Genomic DNA, 17,603 nt, shown 5'->3' with positions numbered 1-17,603 from the left:
CTCTTTTTCTCTCATATATTAATGACCTTCCATTGAGCAGAAATTTTATCTATAGTTTTGCTGATGACATCACATTGAATCCCACCTTCCAGCTTGAGAAACCTTTTCTTACAAAATCTGCTCAAACTTCTTGAAGCAGTTTGTGCCTTTTTTCTAAACTCTTCAACTCACATAAGGTTCAAAGTACTATAGGTTCTAATACCTATTGTGTTTGGAGTTTATTTAAAAAAAAAACAAAAAAAACCACAGAAGTAATGCCCCCCCCCCCCCCCCCCCAATCTGATAATCTTTTGCCAACGTCAAGTTTTGCACCTAGCAGATGCTGGTTCCAGTCTACCTCTTCTTATTACAAAAAACTGTTAACAATTTTCTTTGCTAGTGGAATCTTCCAATAAAGCAAATCCTGTTGAACCAGACCAGCATGCACCTGATTATTTCGTTCTGGGCTGTGAAATAAAGGGTACATTGCCTGACAGGTTATGAGAATCTTGAGACCTTATGAGTTCCCAGTTACTGTCTCTAGGACAAGTATCTATTTTCTTCAGCAGCTCAAATTCTTCTGACAGAAGAGTTAATTTGAAATTGGTATACTCCTTACATCTGAATAAAGAAAAGAATCATCAGTTGAGCAATGCTTATCAACTAGATAAACCTCTGAATGCACATCACAGGCCATGAAAGTGATGCATTCTACTTATACAGGAATTGCCCATGGCCATTTCTGTTTGAGTCATGATATCCTTGGAAGTATTCAATGTGGATCTTGTCACAACCATTATTAATGGTTGTGAATTACACTAGAAAATATTACTAATTCAAATTTACCAATCCACAAGATAAAATAAGGCTTCTTTAGAAAACCATCATGCCAAACATAATAAAAAGCTTAAGAAATAAAGGACAATTTCTTGCATTCCATATTTTTAATCTGTAAAAAGATCAGTTAGAATATCACCAGATGATTGAAGACACCAATACAGGCAGCCCCGTATAACACGGTACTTCTACAACACAGTTTTGCTCTAACATGATTGATAAATTGCAGCAATCCTTGCACAACACGGTACTTCTACAACAAGGTTTCGCTCTAACACAGTTTGAGAATTGCTGTAAATCTCGCATAACACGGTATTTTTGAGCTTTTGTGCCGGGATACCCTGCTATTATGTTAGATGTAATTTTCAACATTTTCATTCCTTTTTGTGAATCTCTGCTAGTTGTTAATTGCCTTTATGATCTTTTCCTAAAGCACATAAAGTACATTTCTGGAGGTCACTGCCATAAAACAAAAAAAAAAAACAATTTGCAGTTCTCAGTTTATTGGGCTTTTCTGTCAGCGCAATCTAATAAGCAGGTAGTACTCAATGTTATTGAATTTTCAATAATATTGATAGCTAGAATTCTGTGGGCTTTTACGTTATTATGGTGAAATGTGTTTCCCCTTTCATGAAATATACAATCATATAAAAAAAAAAAAAAACCATAAATCTCTTCAACTCTGCCTTGTGTCACTGTGAAGAGCAGAATCAACTGTAAAAGGGCCAGAAATGTGTGTGTTGTTCTGTTCTGACCACTTGGCTACCCAGAAGCATTAATAACCTGGAGAGATGATTCTGGGTACTCCTCCACACCATGGGAAGGTGGGCCAGTCCCAGTAAAGTATGTACTGTCTCAAAAGAGACTCTGACCCACCTGGTGTTGTCAGCAGGTGGGCCAGGATCCTCTGGGGGCCCATTACAGAGGGACAGACAAAATAAGAGAAGAGGGAAAAAAAATGCCAGTGGTGCAGGTTATGAAAAAAAAGAAAACAATAATAAAAAATAATAATAATGGTAAATTAAAAAAAAAAAACTACACTGGAGTGTATGACTCCGAACAGAACATGAGGTGGGGAAAAATGTACACGAGAGAGGGGGAGACGGAAAAATGAAATAAATAAATAAAAGAAAGAAAAAATAAAATAACATAGCTACACTTGAGAGGAAAAAAAGATAAAATAAAGGAAGAAGAAGAGAGAGAAAAAAAAAAAAATCTTTTATCTAATCCACTTCAGGCCCAATGCCAAGGATGCTGACCACTCTATATGATCTTTCAGATATTGGGATGGGTTCACTAAACCTTGCCTCAGATCTTCATACAGAATACAGTCAAAAAGGAGGTGCCTCCAGTTTTCCTTGGCTCTGCAGTAGCACAGGTCAGTTGTGCAGAGGCCTGGTTGGTGCAATTTTTCATTAAGGGAGCCATGTCCTGTAACCAGGAAGGAAGTCTCCATGGTGAGGAAAAGCCAGGATTGGACAGAATTAAGAGGATGTAAAAGTGACATCAGGAAGGAATCCTCTGGTAATGATCCCAACCTGGGATGTATTCCAGCGGGCCTGCCAGATGTTCACTAACTCATTGTAGCATCTGGCTTTCTCAGCTTTGGGTCGGCGTCAAGATCAAGCTCGATGTCAAGGAACTTAGTGGGGATGTTGTTTTTAATTCTAAATACTAGTCCTCTGTATGTGGCATACAGATCCAGAGGAAGAATTCCAGCTATGACCTGAATGGCTGCTGTAGATACTGTTCTACAAACTCTAAGGGTTGCCAGTAGCATTGTACATTGGATGGAACTCAATCTGTCTCTCATCGTGACCAAGCCAACTCGGTGAAACCAGGTGCTGGCCGCATATGTGACACTCGGCAGAAAGACTCCTTTATAGTAGAGACAAAGCTTTCTCTTGGAAAGGCCCCAGTCATTCCTGGAGATACGAATAATGGAGCCAGAGAGCTTCTTGACTTTTGATCTGAGATAGGTGAGGTGTGGCAGGAAGCTCAGTTTGTAATCAATAACCACTCCGAGAATGGTAGCTTCAGTAACTATGGGTATCTGGATTCCAGAGATTTTAACCTGTGGTGGATGCCTGAGGTCTAACTTGTGCTTAAAGAGCATCATTTTGGTTTTACTTGGGTTAATGCAGAGTTTGTTCAAGGCCGCCCAGGAGGAGAGATCAGACAGGACCAGATTGGCGTTATGTTCAGTGGCACTCCTAGATTTTCCAGACACAACAGTCGTAAGTCATTGGCAAATGCTAAAACTTTGGTGTTCTCAAAGGAGCAGGAGAGCCAATCCTTTAGAACCATATTCTGCACCACATGCCCCAAAACCAACCACTGGGGGCATTCCCAAGAGACAGGGCTCAGGACATGTTGATACTTGTATTTTAGGATAACAGATCTTTCAAAGAAGTAGCTAAAGAAAAGTTTATATAGTTGATGGAAATGGGAGGCACTGTACCACCAGACAATGTCAAATGCTCCCTCAAAATCGATAAAAATTGCCAATTAAAACTTGACCTTAGAGTTTTCTATATGTAACACCAGGTCGAAAAGGGCCTCTTCACAGGAGTGTCCTGTTGTGAAGCCATATTGATGTGGAGAGATTACATTTTTCGCCTGGGAAAAGTGTCGAGACTCTTAGGACCATGAGACGTTTGAGAATTTTCTCTAGATTCACCAAGAGTGCAATGGGACGGAAGGAGCAAGGATCTGAAGGTGGCTTATGTGGTTTCTTTATCAGCTGCAGAAGAGCAGTTTTCCAAGCCTTGGGAAAGAAAGCTTCGTGGAGGCATTTATTGTACAACAAGAAGAGGTATGGCAGCCTTAGTTTAAACAGACGGAAGATGAAGGTGTACCCAATCAGGTCTAGACCAGGGCATTTGATTGGGTTTATTTTCTGTAATATTGTGATCAGCTCTTCCAGGGTGAGAGGATCTGTTGTGCTTTTCGTGGCGTAGCTGCAATTTGCTCTTCTGATTTCTGTATGCTCTGGGAGATCCTTAGCAACATTGTCTGAAGGAAACAACCTATCAAGGATTAGGTTGGCTGAATCATGCCAGTTGGAGGTTTCCTGGGAGTTAGCCTGTACGGTATTGAAAATTTCAGGGCTAAAGGTTTTATCTCTTGTGATTTTATATACTAACCCCAGGGGTAAGAGTTTCCAGTTTCCTTAACAAAGCTCATCCAGGTTGCTTTCTTCCTGGTTGCTATGGCTTTAGTATAGTCATTTTTATTTTGGATGTAATCACTGTAGAGTCGCTCAGCTTCTGGGGGCGGCCAGTCCTGGTGCTGCTGGTAGTAGCGACGGGCCTGCAGTGCCAATCTCTGTAGTCTAGTGAGGTCATTGGTCCACCAAGTAGAGACAACTGCAGAACCATTGGAATCCTGTTTTTCTCTGAAGTTTTTTGTAAACAGTATCATGCCTCTCCTTCCATCTTGTCAGCCATCCATCCGTCGCCTTAAACTCTTCATGTAGTTTTTCAGCAAAATAATTAGCTTTTTGAAGAAGAATTTTAAGATTGATTGGCGCATTAAATGAGCTGGCCTGTTTGAACCAAACGAACAGAGCTTCATCTACTATTTGGCATTTCTCTTCACATTTCCTTTTTCTGGTTTTACTAATCACATTAGTGTTTAACATGTGACATGATTTTTAACAATTTTGATAAAGATGACTGAAGCACTTTTAATTTTACTGCCACTTCCCTTTGAGACATATTGCCTAAGTTTAATTTATCGTACGTTTCTATAATTCATAACTTATCTTTTACACTCAAATTCACTCTTTCTGTTCACTGACATTTTTTTTTATAGTAAAATTTAAAACACAGTAAAAAAGATAAGCGTCAATCAGTAACAAAGCACACGGCACACACAAAATGAAACTAACATGACACACGCAAGTGAGACGAATCTTAGATGTAGAAATGAAGAGCAGATTTCAGCGAAGGGGAAACACATTTCACCATAATAACGTAAAGACACAGAATTCCAGCTATCGGTATTATCGCAAATGAATAAGATCGAGTTTACTACTCGTTTATTGCACTAACAGAAAAGCCCAATAAACCTGAAACTACAAATTGTTTTATGGTTGTGACCTCTATAAATATGATCTCCAGAAAAATACCAGAGGCGTTCAAAATTGATTCTTATAACCGAAAATGTGATTCTAGTAAACGATGAAAGTGTAGTGCATTTTATTGATTTGGATTGGTTCTTCGAAATTTGATTCTTTTGAGCAGCTGATTTTAATAATCAGTGATCGCTATAACCGGTGCTTACTGTACTATGCAAACTTCTCAAATTACAGGAGTGTAATCTGAGAATTTTGAATACTACTACAAAAGTATGCCTCCTCTTCGTTTGACGCTGGTTAGAACACTCCTTAGAAGCTGTTTAAGCCAACCTACAAAAGAAAATAATAGGGATGATATTTATAACTTTATAATCATCAGTATTAGAATTAAAAGTTAATATTAATAGCCATATAGTGGAAGGAAGCCACAGGCTTTTGCTGCACTGGCTGGAGGAGGGGAAAGTAGATAAAATACAAATTATTTGCTTCTCTCCTTGCATAGGTAACTATCCAGTTGAACTTAATTATTCAAACTGTCAGCCTCAACTACCTGTGAAGGCAACCTGTTCCAGCAATTAACAATTAATTAGTTGAGATCAAAATAAATAAGTTGTGAACACCTTAGTCTTAATTTAATTTTAACCTTGTTTATAACAGTATTCATAATTTCCTCTTCAAACATCATCAAGGAAAATGATAATTTTAAACAACATATTTGCATGCATATGGAAGAAATTATGTGCGTAACTAAGTGTAATAACTAAATTAAGCTTAGGAAAGGAAAAGATTAACCAGTCAATGTGCCGTCAGGTCAGAATTATTATAAAAATATATGATGCCTACTTCCGTTTGCAGTGCTATATATCCTCAGTATTAATTGACAAAGGTGGGCAGTAGTGTCTATCCAAGCTTTCAGTTAAATGATCATTTTAATCTATAATTTTTAGATTTTCATGTTTATCCCCCCCCCCCCCCCCCAAAGTCTTAACTTTTTGAAGGAAAAAATGTCACTTGTTCCTCTTGCCCTAGTGAAATGTGATCCACATTGGAACAATCTTCATCATTTCCAAAACTTCACCTTTACATAAGAAATTATTTCAGAACCTTTGTTTCTTATGTCCACTCCAATTAAATGGACACCTTCCCTGAAATATTTTAATAACAATTATCATGCATATAATTTCTTAAAAGTGAAAAAAAATTTCTTAAAATTTAAGAAATTTTTTTAATAAAATTTAAAGAATTTATAAATTCTTAAAAATATATAAAAATCTTAACATGTGATAGTATATAATTGTCTTAAAATGCTTAAGTTTTTGTTTGTGTGTAGGCCATTGTGATAGACAAGCAGATTTTTTAAAATTATTTTCTCTGCACAGTGAATTATGACTTCAGCTTCCCATATGTAGACAGGGCTTCATCATTTCGACCCAGAGAGTAAGCAACAAAGCTCTATTTAGAGGTCCGTGTCATCAGCAACACTGAAAAAAGCAAAAATTGTGGCTTCTGTGGGAAAGGTTATGGTCATCTCTTTTTTTTGAACATCAAGGAATGGTTTAACCAGCATGTGCCAAGTCATATGACTGTTACAGGAACTTACTACACAACTGTACTACACACTTTGCAGGATCACATTCGTTGCAGTCACCACAACTGCACACAGATGGGTGAATGCTGCGTCATGACGATGCGAGACATCACATTGTTCATAATGCATCGAGCACTTAGCCAGTATTAATGTCAGATATGTTCCTCATCTGCCCTACAGCCTCAGGGCTGTAAGGAAAATGTTTCCAGTCATCAAGTTATAAAGAAATTCATTTGAGGTAATTCTCAAATGAATGCCAAAAAATGGCTTCCACCATGTTTTAAAGAATGGCAGACATGGAATAAGTGCATTTCATGAAGTGGGAACTACTTTGAAAAGGACCATCAAAATATGGATGATTAATGAAGATATGTTGTAAAAAAAAAAAAAAAAAAAAAAAAAATTTATGATCATTCTTTATTGAACAGCCCTTGTACACACACACTATTTCTGTGCACCATGATCACCCAAAATATGCTTTGAGATTTACTGATCAGTCACATTAGCATTAGTAGAGGCATATGATGCAAGAAAGATTTTGGCTGATGCTGCATAAGCAGCATCAGCCAAAAAAAAAAAACCACTCCCATTTCACCCCTCCGTTCGTTCCAAATACCTGTCCAGCTCAGCCTTAAATTTATTTAGGCTATCAACTTACACAACAAAGGATGGAAGTCTGTTCCACCAACCAACTACCCGCTGGCTAAAGGCAAACTTCCGCACATCTGCTCTACATCTGTCTTTCCTCAATTTGAATTTATGCCCTCTCAGGTGATTATTCTGAGCAAGAGGAAGAATCCCAACAGCACTGAGCATGCTCAAACCATTCAAAGCTTTATACACCTCAATCAGATCATCTCGCAGGTGCCTAGTCTCCAGACACTGTAATTTGCAAAACTTAAGCCTTTCTTCGTAAGAGCACCCCTTTGTTCCATTCACCAATCTTCTCTGTTGCCCTTCTCTGTACTCGTTCTAGCATCCCTACATCCTTCTTGAAATGAGGCCTCCAGACCCGTATACAGTACTCAAGGTGTGGCCTGACCATTGCCTTATACAAGGGGATAATCACCTCTGTATCCCTGCTAGAAAAATTCCTGTATATCATTGACAAGACACTGAGCTACTCTTGCAGACCATCTGCACTGCTCACATAACTTCATAATTATCCCCAGATCCTTTTCGTTCTCTACCACTGTCAGTGTGGTACCACAGAGTTGATACGTTACTCGGGGATTACTGCTTCCCATATGTAGTACTTTACATTTGTCAATGTTAAACTTCATTTGCTACCTATCAGCCCATCTGCTCAACTTTTCTAGATCCTGTTGCAGCAGCATACTGTCGTTAGTGTCCTTAACAACTCTGCCAACCTTCGCTGGCAGAGTAAGCTTGATATACTATCATCAATATTATTTATAAATGCAGAAAACAACAATGGACCCAACACTGAACCCTGAGGGACTCCACTAATAACATTAGTCTACGATGAGCAGTGTCCATTGATTACCACTCTCTGTCTTCTCCCATTCAACCATCCCTTTATCCATAGCAGCAATTTGCCTCCAATGCCACACTGCTCCAATTTGTTCCGCAGTCTTCCATGTGCCACAGTATAAAAAGCTTTTCTAAGATCCCAATATATGATACCAAAGTTATTCCCTGCATCCAGTTCCTTTGTGACCACATCATAGTACCCAGTCAAATTGGTCAGGCAAGACTTTCTCTTAACAAAAACATGCTGTGTCCGAGCTATAACTGAAGTCTTGTCTAGATGATCCTGCAGTGCTTCTTTAACCAGTGCCTTCATTAATTTTTCTGGAACAGAAGTTAAACTAACAGATCTATAATTACTTGTGTTGCCCTTTGATCCTCCTTTGTGAATTGGGGTCATATTTGCACATCTCCAGTGTATGGGTACCTTCCCTGAGTCCAAAGAAGCTCTAATAATTATGGCTAAGGGTTTGCTTACTTTCTTTGCTGCCTCCTTTAATATAACTGGATAGATCCCATCCACCCCTGGTGCCTTTTTTATGTTTATCTTCAACAATTTCTCCTCCACTTTCCTCTCAGTTATTACAAAATCATCTAGCTCACTGCCAGAGTTTAACTCACCTCTGGCATTCCCCTCCCTGAATAACTCCTCATGGGTGAATATAGATGCAATATACTCATTTAATTTGGTAGCCACCTGAGCAGGATCATCAACAGTTGAACCATCAATATCCAGTGGACCAATCTGATTCATCCCTTTCCTTCTAGAGTTTACATAGGCAAAGAACTCTTTGTTGTTTTTCTTTGCATCCTTTGCCAAAGATTTCTCATAATCTGCCTAATCTCGTTTGTAACTTGGTTACAGACCAGCTTATATCTATCATAGGCTTCCATGTCACCCATTAATTTATATGTATCCCATGCATTTTTCTTCTCTGCCATGTGTCTCATTAGTTCATCTGACATCCATTTAGGCCTAAACCTTGAACAATATTTCTTAGTTGGTATGTAAAGCCTAGTAGCTTCCAAGATAAATTCTTTGAATGCTTCCTATTTTGAATTCGCTGTTGGTAACATCATTATTTGGTCCCACTGTATAGAATTTAAATAGTGTCTCAGACCACCGTAGTTGCCTTTACAACTGATGGTAGTTATCTCTTTGAGTAAATCCCTCTGCGGCACACTGTGATCACTACTACCTAGTGGTTCCTTTATCTGCAGATTCTTAATGCATGAAGAATCACTACTGATAATCAGATCTAGAGTATTACTCTCTCTAGTTGCCTCCCAAACATGCTGATGTAGAAACAATCGTCCAATAAATCCACAAAAGCCTTGCTAGTGTGGGAGTGACCAACCCACAAATTCCAGTCAATATCTGGGAAATTAAAATCCCCCATTATAAGACTCTCTGATTTACTGGCCCACTCTTCCCTGTACAGTTTCTTATTATACTCACAGAGTCATTAGGTCTATAACACACTGCTACTCAATTTTGATCTCCAAATACTTATGTCACACCAAACTGACTCGACACTGCACTGCCCAGCAATGTTGACTGGCTTCACTTCTTTGGATTTTATGTGTTTCTTAACTAATAGCATAACCCCTCCTCCCTTCCTATCCTGTCTATCCTTCCTGTACACATTGTATTCCCCAAATTCCAGGTCTGCATTCCATATATCTGTGTGACACCACGTCTCTGATATCCCAACAATATATGCCTTTGATGTTTTGAGCAATACCTCAAATTTATTTACCAAATTGCTAGCATTGGTGTACACAACCTAACACAACCCATGTGTTTAATTGTACCCCAATGACTCCCAGCAGTCTCTGAAATATCAAGCATCTTGTTTTCCAGGCTGCTGCTCATTCCAATAGAAGCAATGCAAGAATCACTTTCAACTCTGCCAGTGGCTACTGTTAATCTATTAGTCCTTGTATCCACCCAAGCTAGCAGTTTTCCGACCCAACTAACACTGCCTCAATAGCATCAGCAAATATTCTTTCTCCCTTTCTATTTAAGTGTATCCCATCCCTGTAGAAGCAGTCTCTCCTGTTACCAAAACATTCTGCAGTTTTTTGTCTACTAGGCTCTTTTATTTCAAGTGGATTATTTAACTGCATGGGTTACAATTAAGTTAAAATTTTAATTATAATTAATAGTTTGTTTTTTATGTATTGAAGTCATTTTAAGGAAAACATGAAATTTCTGTGTAAAATACTTTGTGATTACAGTATGAATAGCTCCTGTGCAGTGACTGAACAAAGCTTATGAGACAGATTCAGATATATATATATCTTTTACTATAATTATAGTTTATCATTACATTACAGGATTTTGTATTTATTATTTTATATATATATATATATATATATATTTTTTTTTTTTGCAGATAGAAACACAGCAAAATTACGATTCCATCAAGTTTTTTCCAGAACAGTTTAACGAATATCTGTTGGAAGTTGTTGGCTTTGAGCACTTTGAAGCAATTGAAGTACCACATAAATCTAAAGGTTTGTTTTAATAAATTTAATTAATCACAGTTGTAAAGTAATTACTATAATGTAATACAATTTAATGTTGAATGGCAAATCTTTGTTGATTGTGGGTTGGCCTAATTGAGTTGAACCTTATTCATCATAGTCATATTCCCAATCTTTTTCTGATTCTCAAGATCACCTGAGAAATAGAATGTACAATACAAACCATGATGTTTTTATTCTCTTTATTCTAAATAAATTTTCTGTGTTGTAAATTACATTGTTTTATTTTACATTCCTGTACACGTAATATTTTAATTTATATATTTATAAACTATTCACTGTCTTTTCTAACAATTTGGATGCACATGACATATTTTAATACTCAGTGCTTCTATTGTCCTGTTCTGTTTTTTCCCTATATATCCTGTGTGTTTGAAACATCCTGTAATTTAAAGTTTTGATCTTATGCAATATAATATTAACAACTTGACCTCACCTGGCAAAAATACTACCTTGCATGTGTATTTTTTTAAAAAAGAATGTATAACTTATAACTGTAGTAAAAAGGTAAACTGCAGCTATTACCAACCCACTGCAGGATGGAAGCCTCCTCAGCAATTCATGTTGAGGGAAATGGAGCATAATCTTCCACGCTGGTCCAGTGCAGGTTGGCAGATCAACCGTATTTAGCAGTTAAGGGCTTGAACCCCAGTCTACTCAAGTAGCGTGTGCTACTGCACTCCCGTTCCTGAGCTCCTAACATTCACCAGAACACATATCAAATATTTTTCAATAAAATAAAATTTTCAAAGATATTTTATTACCAGATTAAGCCAGCACTGGGGTCATGGGCAGCCAACAGAGGCAACTTTTTTTTCTTTTTTTTTTTTTTTTATGAAAAAAGTTTTTGAATTCTACTTACAGTATACCATCTTTTCAGTGTATCATCCTTTTTTAATAGATTTCTATACTTCTTGTATATAACTTTATATTTTTTTAATAAAAAAATAGATTTTTAAAAAATTCTGTACTTTTTACTTTATTTTAAAAAAAAAAAAAAAATATATATATATATATATATATATATATATATATATATATATATAGCAGACTCTCGATTTACCGGGATCGGATTAACCGGGACACTTCAAGACTCCAAATTAAAAAAAAAAAAAAAGCAACAACCAGAAATCATAAAATTCAAGTAATAACTAGAATAGGTATAAAGAGATGTTTTGCAAATCGTAAATAAGCGATAAGAAGCGGCGTTATAAGTCGTCATTGGGAGATTAGTGTGCCTATTATCTTTCAACCCGCGATGTCTTCACATCCGCTGCTCAAATAAAAAAACAGAGACCAAATGTTTAGGCTGTTTTAGTGTGTTGCGTCGATTGTTGTGTTCCGTCGCACTGCAAAAAGACAAATTTTGTTTCGTTATTTATGTCAGGGATGTCAATTTTTTTTTTTTTTTTTTTTTTTTGTTTAGAAATTGCAAAAATGATAGGTAAGTGCAAAAGAGTTGAGCTTTCAGTTAAACAAAGACCTGAAATTATTCAAAAGTTTCTAAACAGTGCATCCATTAAATCTCTAAAGAACCATTATGATGTTGGTGACCAAAACATACGCGACACTGTAAAAAATAAAGGGAAGCTATTAGATTTAAAATCGACATCGCAAAAAATAAAAGGAAGCATCGTATTGGACACACGAGTAGCGTGTGGTAAGTTTTTTATCTATTGCCATATTTTTTACATAGATTGCTGAACATTTTTCAATACAGTAAGTCCCCGACTTACACAACTACAGATTTACGTAAATTCATTTTCACTCAATTTTTTAAATTTTGTTTTAGGATTTTAAAATTTAAAACAGCAAAAAAAAAAAATGATAAGCAATCAATAACGACGATCACGTCACGCACAAGTGAGATCGGAGTAACAAGCAAAAAATTGGAAAGAAGAGAAAATTCTTACAATTATTTATTTTTTTTTTTTATGTGACTGAAGATTTTAGTGAAAGGGGGGACACACTTCACCATAATAACGTAAATCCCACAGAATTCCAGCTATCAGTAGCATCGCAAATGCAATAAGATTGAGTTTACTACCTGTTTATAATAGATTGCGCTAACAGAAAAATCCCTATAAATCGGAAAGTGCAAATTGTTTTTTGGTGACCTCCAGAAATGTGCTTTAGTAAAATATGAGCTCGTGTGGAGTCATAATAGTGAGTTTTTGCCTTAACCCTGTGAAGTTCTTTACAGAAAATTGCATTTTGACCATTATCATGGTGCCGACTAAGAGAATAAGTGACAGCGGTACTAGTAAATCTACCAGAAGGAAAGCGATTGATTTGAATCCGAAAATTAAACTAATAAGAATGTACGAAAATGGTCAAACATTAATAAGTATCGCGCTGAATTCAGATTTGTCAATAATAATACAGTAGCAATATGCTACTAGTCATTCCCGAGTTACGTAAAACTCGACTAAGTAAGAAATCCTGGAACATATCTCTTACGTATGTTGGGGAAGTCTGTATTTTTGGATTAACCAGAAAATCGAGAGTCTACTGTGTGTATGTATATTTATATGTATATATATATATATATAGATATATATATATATAATCATCAAGAATAATGCAATGGAGAAGTTATATGCTATAGGGGGGAAGAAAATTAAGAATTAGATTAGATAAGACTGAATTACAATAACATGAATTATGGATCAGGGTCACTGCTATCGCAAAAGTACCCTACGGCCATAATGTATATATAAAATATTATTAGTATAAAATACAGTAAGTAGATGTTTATGCATAGAAATAAACTAATGAAAATACGGTGTACCCTGGTAGCAATATACGTTGTGAACGAAGGGGGGAAGAAAGGAACCGGAAAAAATAATTGTAACGATTGAAAAGTAAACCAAATGAATTTTTTGAAGAAACGACCAAGGTGGAGAAAGGTCAATGAAAGACTTTCATTATGAAAAACTCACAACGTATATCGCTCCCAGGGTACACCGTATTTTCATTAGTTTATTTCTATGCATAAATATCTACTTACTGTATTTTATACTACTAATATTTTATATATATAGTTATTATAGTAAATGCAGTAAGTACTATTCAGCAGCTGAACGTGTATATGAACACTTCAATATACAGCTAACAGTAAACCATTACTGCCAAAAATAACTTATAAGGACTACTAAAGCCGATGCTGGCCCACAAGGCCGAACACTGGAATAATACATATAATTATTATTGATAAAATATAAAAGGTATATAATACGTTACAATGGTGATTATGTAGTTAACTATTGGTGTAGAGATACATTGAAAGGAACTTTTTCAAGGGCTAACCCTCTCAATATATCCCACCAACAATTAACGGAGCTATCTGTTTCTGTTTGCCATCTGCCTGTTTAACTGTGTCCAAAAATTGAAACTTGATTATAATTTAGTGGCAAACAGGCAAGATGACGTTTAGCCCGACAGTATCTCTACACCAATAGTTAACTACATAATCACCATTGTAATGTATTATATACCTTTTATATTTTATTAGTAATAATTATATGTATTATTCCAGGATTCGGCCTTGTGGGCCAGCATCGGCTTTAGTAGTCCTTATAAGTTATTTTTGACAGTAATGGTTTACTGTTAGCTGTATGTTGAAGTGTTCATATACACGTTCAGCTGCTGTATAGTACTTATTGTGTTTACTGTAATAACTAGATTACAGACTGATGTAATATACAATCAGCTATTGATGGCATTAATCTGATCTGAATATTATGCTTTCATATTTATACTTATCCCTATTGTTCTTATATATATATATATATATATATATATTTTTTTTTTTTAATTTATATATATTTTTTAATTTTTTATTTTATATATATATATATATATCAGCATTAGTAGAGGCATATGATGCAAGAAAGCAAGCTTATTCAGCATCAGCCAAAAAAAAAAAAAAAAAAAAAACACACACACACCACTCCCATTTCACCCCTCCGTTCATTCGAAATACATGTCCAGTTGAGCTTTAAATTTGTTTAGGCTATCAACTTCAACAACAAGTGATGGAAGTCGGTTTCACCAACCAACCACCTGCTGGCCAAAGGCAAATTTCCGCACATCTATCCGACATCCGTCCTTCCTCAATTTAAATTTATGCCCTCTGAGGTGATTATTCTGAGCAAGATGAAGAATCCCATTGGCATTGAGCATGCTCAAACCATTCAAAGCCTTATACACCTCTATCAGATCACCTCGCCGGTGCCTAGTCTCCAGACTCTGTAATTTGCAAAACTTAAGCCTTTCTTCATAAGAGCAACCCTTTGTTCCATTCACTAATCTTGTTGCCCTTCTCTGTACCCGTTCCAGCAGCTCTACATCCTTCTTGAAATGAGGCCTCCAGACCTGTATACAGTACTCAAGATGTGGCCTAACCATTGCCTTATACAAGGGAATAATCACCTCCTTATCCCTGCTAGAAAAATTCCTGTATATCATTGACAAGACACCATGAGCTACTCTTGCAGCTCGTCTGCACTGCTCAGAGAACTTCATATCTGCCTGCACAATTACCCCCAGGTCCTTTTCATTCTCCACCACTGTCAGTGTAGTACCGCAGAGTTGATACGTTGCTCTGGGGTTACTGTTTCCCATATGTAGTACTTTACATTTGTCAATGTTAAACTTCATTTGCCACCTCTCAGCCCATCTGTTCAACCTTTCCAGATCCTGTTGCAGCAGCATAGCGTCAGTAGTGTCCTTAACCACCCTGCCAACCTTTGTATCATCTGCAAACTTGGACATTAAACTTGATATCCCATCATCAATATCATTCATAAACACCGAAAACAACAACGGACCCAACACTGAACCCTGAGGAACTCCACTAATAACATTAGTCCACGTTGAGCAGTGTCCATTGATTACCACTCTCTGTCTTCTGCCACTCAACCATCCCCTTATCCATAGCAGCAATTTGCCTCCAATGCCACACTGCTCCAATTTGTGCAGCAGTCTTCCATGTGCAACAGTATCAAAAGCCTTTCTAAGATCCAAATATATAATATCAAAGTTATTCCCTGCATCCAGTTCTTTTGTGACTACATCATAGTATCCAATCAAACTGGTCAGGCAAGACCTGCCCTTAACAATACCATGCTGCGTCTGAGCTATAACTGAATTCTTGTCTAGATGATCCTGCAGTGCTTCTTTAACTAGCGCCTCCATTAATTTACCTGGAACAGAAGTTAAACTAACAGGTCTATAATTACTTGTGTCAGCCTTTGATCCTCCTTTGTGAATTGGGGTTACATTTGCACTTCTCCAGTCTATGGGTACCTCCCCTGAGTCCAAAGAAGCTCTCATAATTATGGCTAGGGGTTTGCTTACTTCCTTTGCTGCCTCCTTTAATATAACTGGATAGATCCCATCCACCCCAGGTGCCTTTTTTATGTTTATCCTCAACAATCTCTCCTCCACTTTCCTCTCAGTTATTGCAAAATCATCCAGCTCACTGCCAATGTTTACTTTACCTACATCATTCTCCTTCCTGAATAACTCCTCATGCGTGAATGTAGATGCAAAATACTCGTTTAGATTGTTAGCCACCTGAGCAGTATCCTCAACTGTTGAACCATCAATATCCAGTGGACCAATCTGATTCATCCCTTTCCTTCTTGAGTGTAAATATGTAAAGAACTCTTTTCTGTTTTTCTTTGCATCCTTTGCCAAGGATTTTTCGTAGTCTGCCTTTGCCTGCCTAATCTCCTTTGTGACTTGGTTACAGACCAACTTATATCTATCATAGGCTTCCATGTCACCCATTAATTTGTATGTATCCCATGCATTTTTCTTCTCTGCCACATGTCTCATTAGTTCATCTGACAACCATTTAGGCCTAAACCTTGAACAATATTTCTTAGTTGGTATGTAAAGCCTGGTAGCCTCCAAAATTAGTTCCTTGAATGCTTCCCATTTTGAGTTTGCTGTTGGTAACATCATCAGTTGGTCCCACTGTATAGAATTTAAATACTGTCTCATACCATCATAGTCGCCTTTACGAAAACAAAAACCCTTCCCTTTACCTCTGATGGTAGTTACCTCCTTGAGTAAATCCCACTTCAACACACTGTGATCACTGCCACCTAGTGGTTCATTTATCTGCAGATTCTTAATACATGAAGAATCACTACTGATAATCAGATCAAGAGTATTGCTCCCTCTTGTTGCCTCACGAACATGCTGATGTAGAAAACAATCATCCAATAAATCCACAAAAGCCTTGCTAGTGTGCGAGTGACCAACCCACAAATTCCAGTCAATATCTGGGAAATTAAAATCCCCCATTATAAGACTCTCTGATTTACTGGCCCACTCTCTATTTCCCTGTACAATATCTTATTATACTCATCAGAGTCATTAGGCCTATAGCACACTCCTACTCTCAATTTTGATTTCCCTATGCTTATGTCACACCAAACTGACTCGACACTGCCCTGTCCATCGATGTCGACTGGCTTCACTTCCTTGGACTTTGTGTTTCTTAACTAATAGCATAACCCCTCCTCCCCTGTCTATCCTTTCTATACACATTGTATTCCCCAAATTCCAGTTCCGCATTACTTATATCTGTGTGACACCACGTCTCTGATATCCCAACAATATCTGCCTTTGATGTTTTGAGTAATACCTCAAATTCATCAAATTTATTTACCAAACTCCTAGCATTGGTGTACACGCAGGTATACATGCACCTGTTTTTATTCTTAGCTACCCTAACACAACCCATGTGTTTACTTGTACCGCAATGACTCCCAGCAGTCTCTGAAATATCCTGCATCTTGTTTTTCAGGCTTCTGCTCATTTCAATAGAAGCAGTGCAAGAATCACTTCCACCTCTGCCAGTGGCTACTGTTAATCTATTAGTCCTTGTATCCCCCCAACTAGCAGTTTTCCGACCCACCTAACACTGCCTCGACAGCATCAGCAAAAATTCTTGCACCCTTTCTATTTAAGTGTATCCCATCCCTGTAGAAGCAATCTCTCCTGTTAACAAGTACAGTCCAGGCTGAAAAAAATTCTACCCCTTGAGCCTTGCACAATCCC

General features: G+C 37.1%; 1 protein-coding gene across 1 annotated transcript in view; it reads left to right on the top strand.

Moving 5' to 3' along the window:
* The window catches only part of LOC150086411 (7SK snRNA methylphosphate capping enzyme-like), a 45,398-nt gene that overhangs the window by 16,782 nt on the left and 11,013 nt on the right, over window positions 1-17,603 (top strand). Inside the window, exon 3 of the mRNA XM_090371303.1 lies at window positions 10,376-10,496. Within this exon, the coding sequence (XP_090227429.1) occupies window positions 10,376-10,496 (121 nt within the window). The remainder of the gene's footprint in view (window positions 1-10,375; window positions 10,497-17,603) is intronic.

The sequence above is a fragment of the Mastigoproctus giganteus genome, chromosome 4 (assembly GCF_048544385.1).
Source record: "Mastigoproctus giganteus isolate SK-2022 chromosome 4, ASM4854438v1, whole genome shotgun sequence".
Classification (NCBI taxonomy): domain Eukaryota; kingdom Metazoa; phylum Arthropoda; class Arachnida; order Uropygi; family Thelyphonidae; genus Mastigoproctus; species Mastigoproctus giganteus.
Note: the sequence above shows the minus strand (reverse complement) of the source record. Positions and strands in the feature narration are given on the sequence as shown.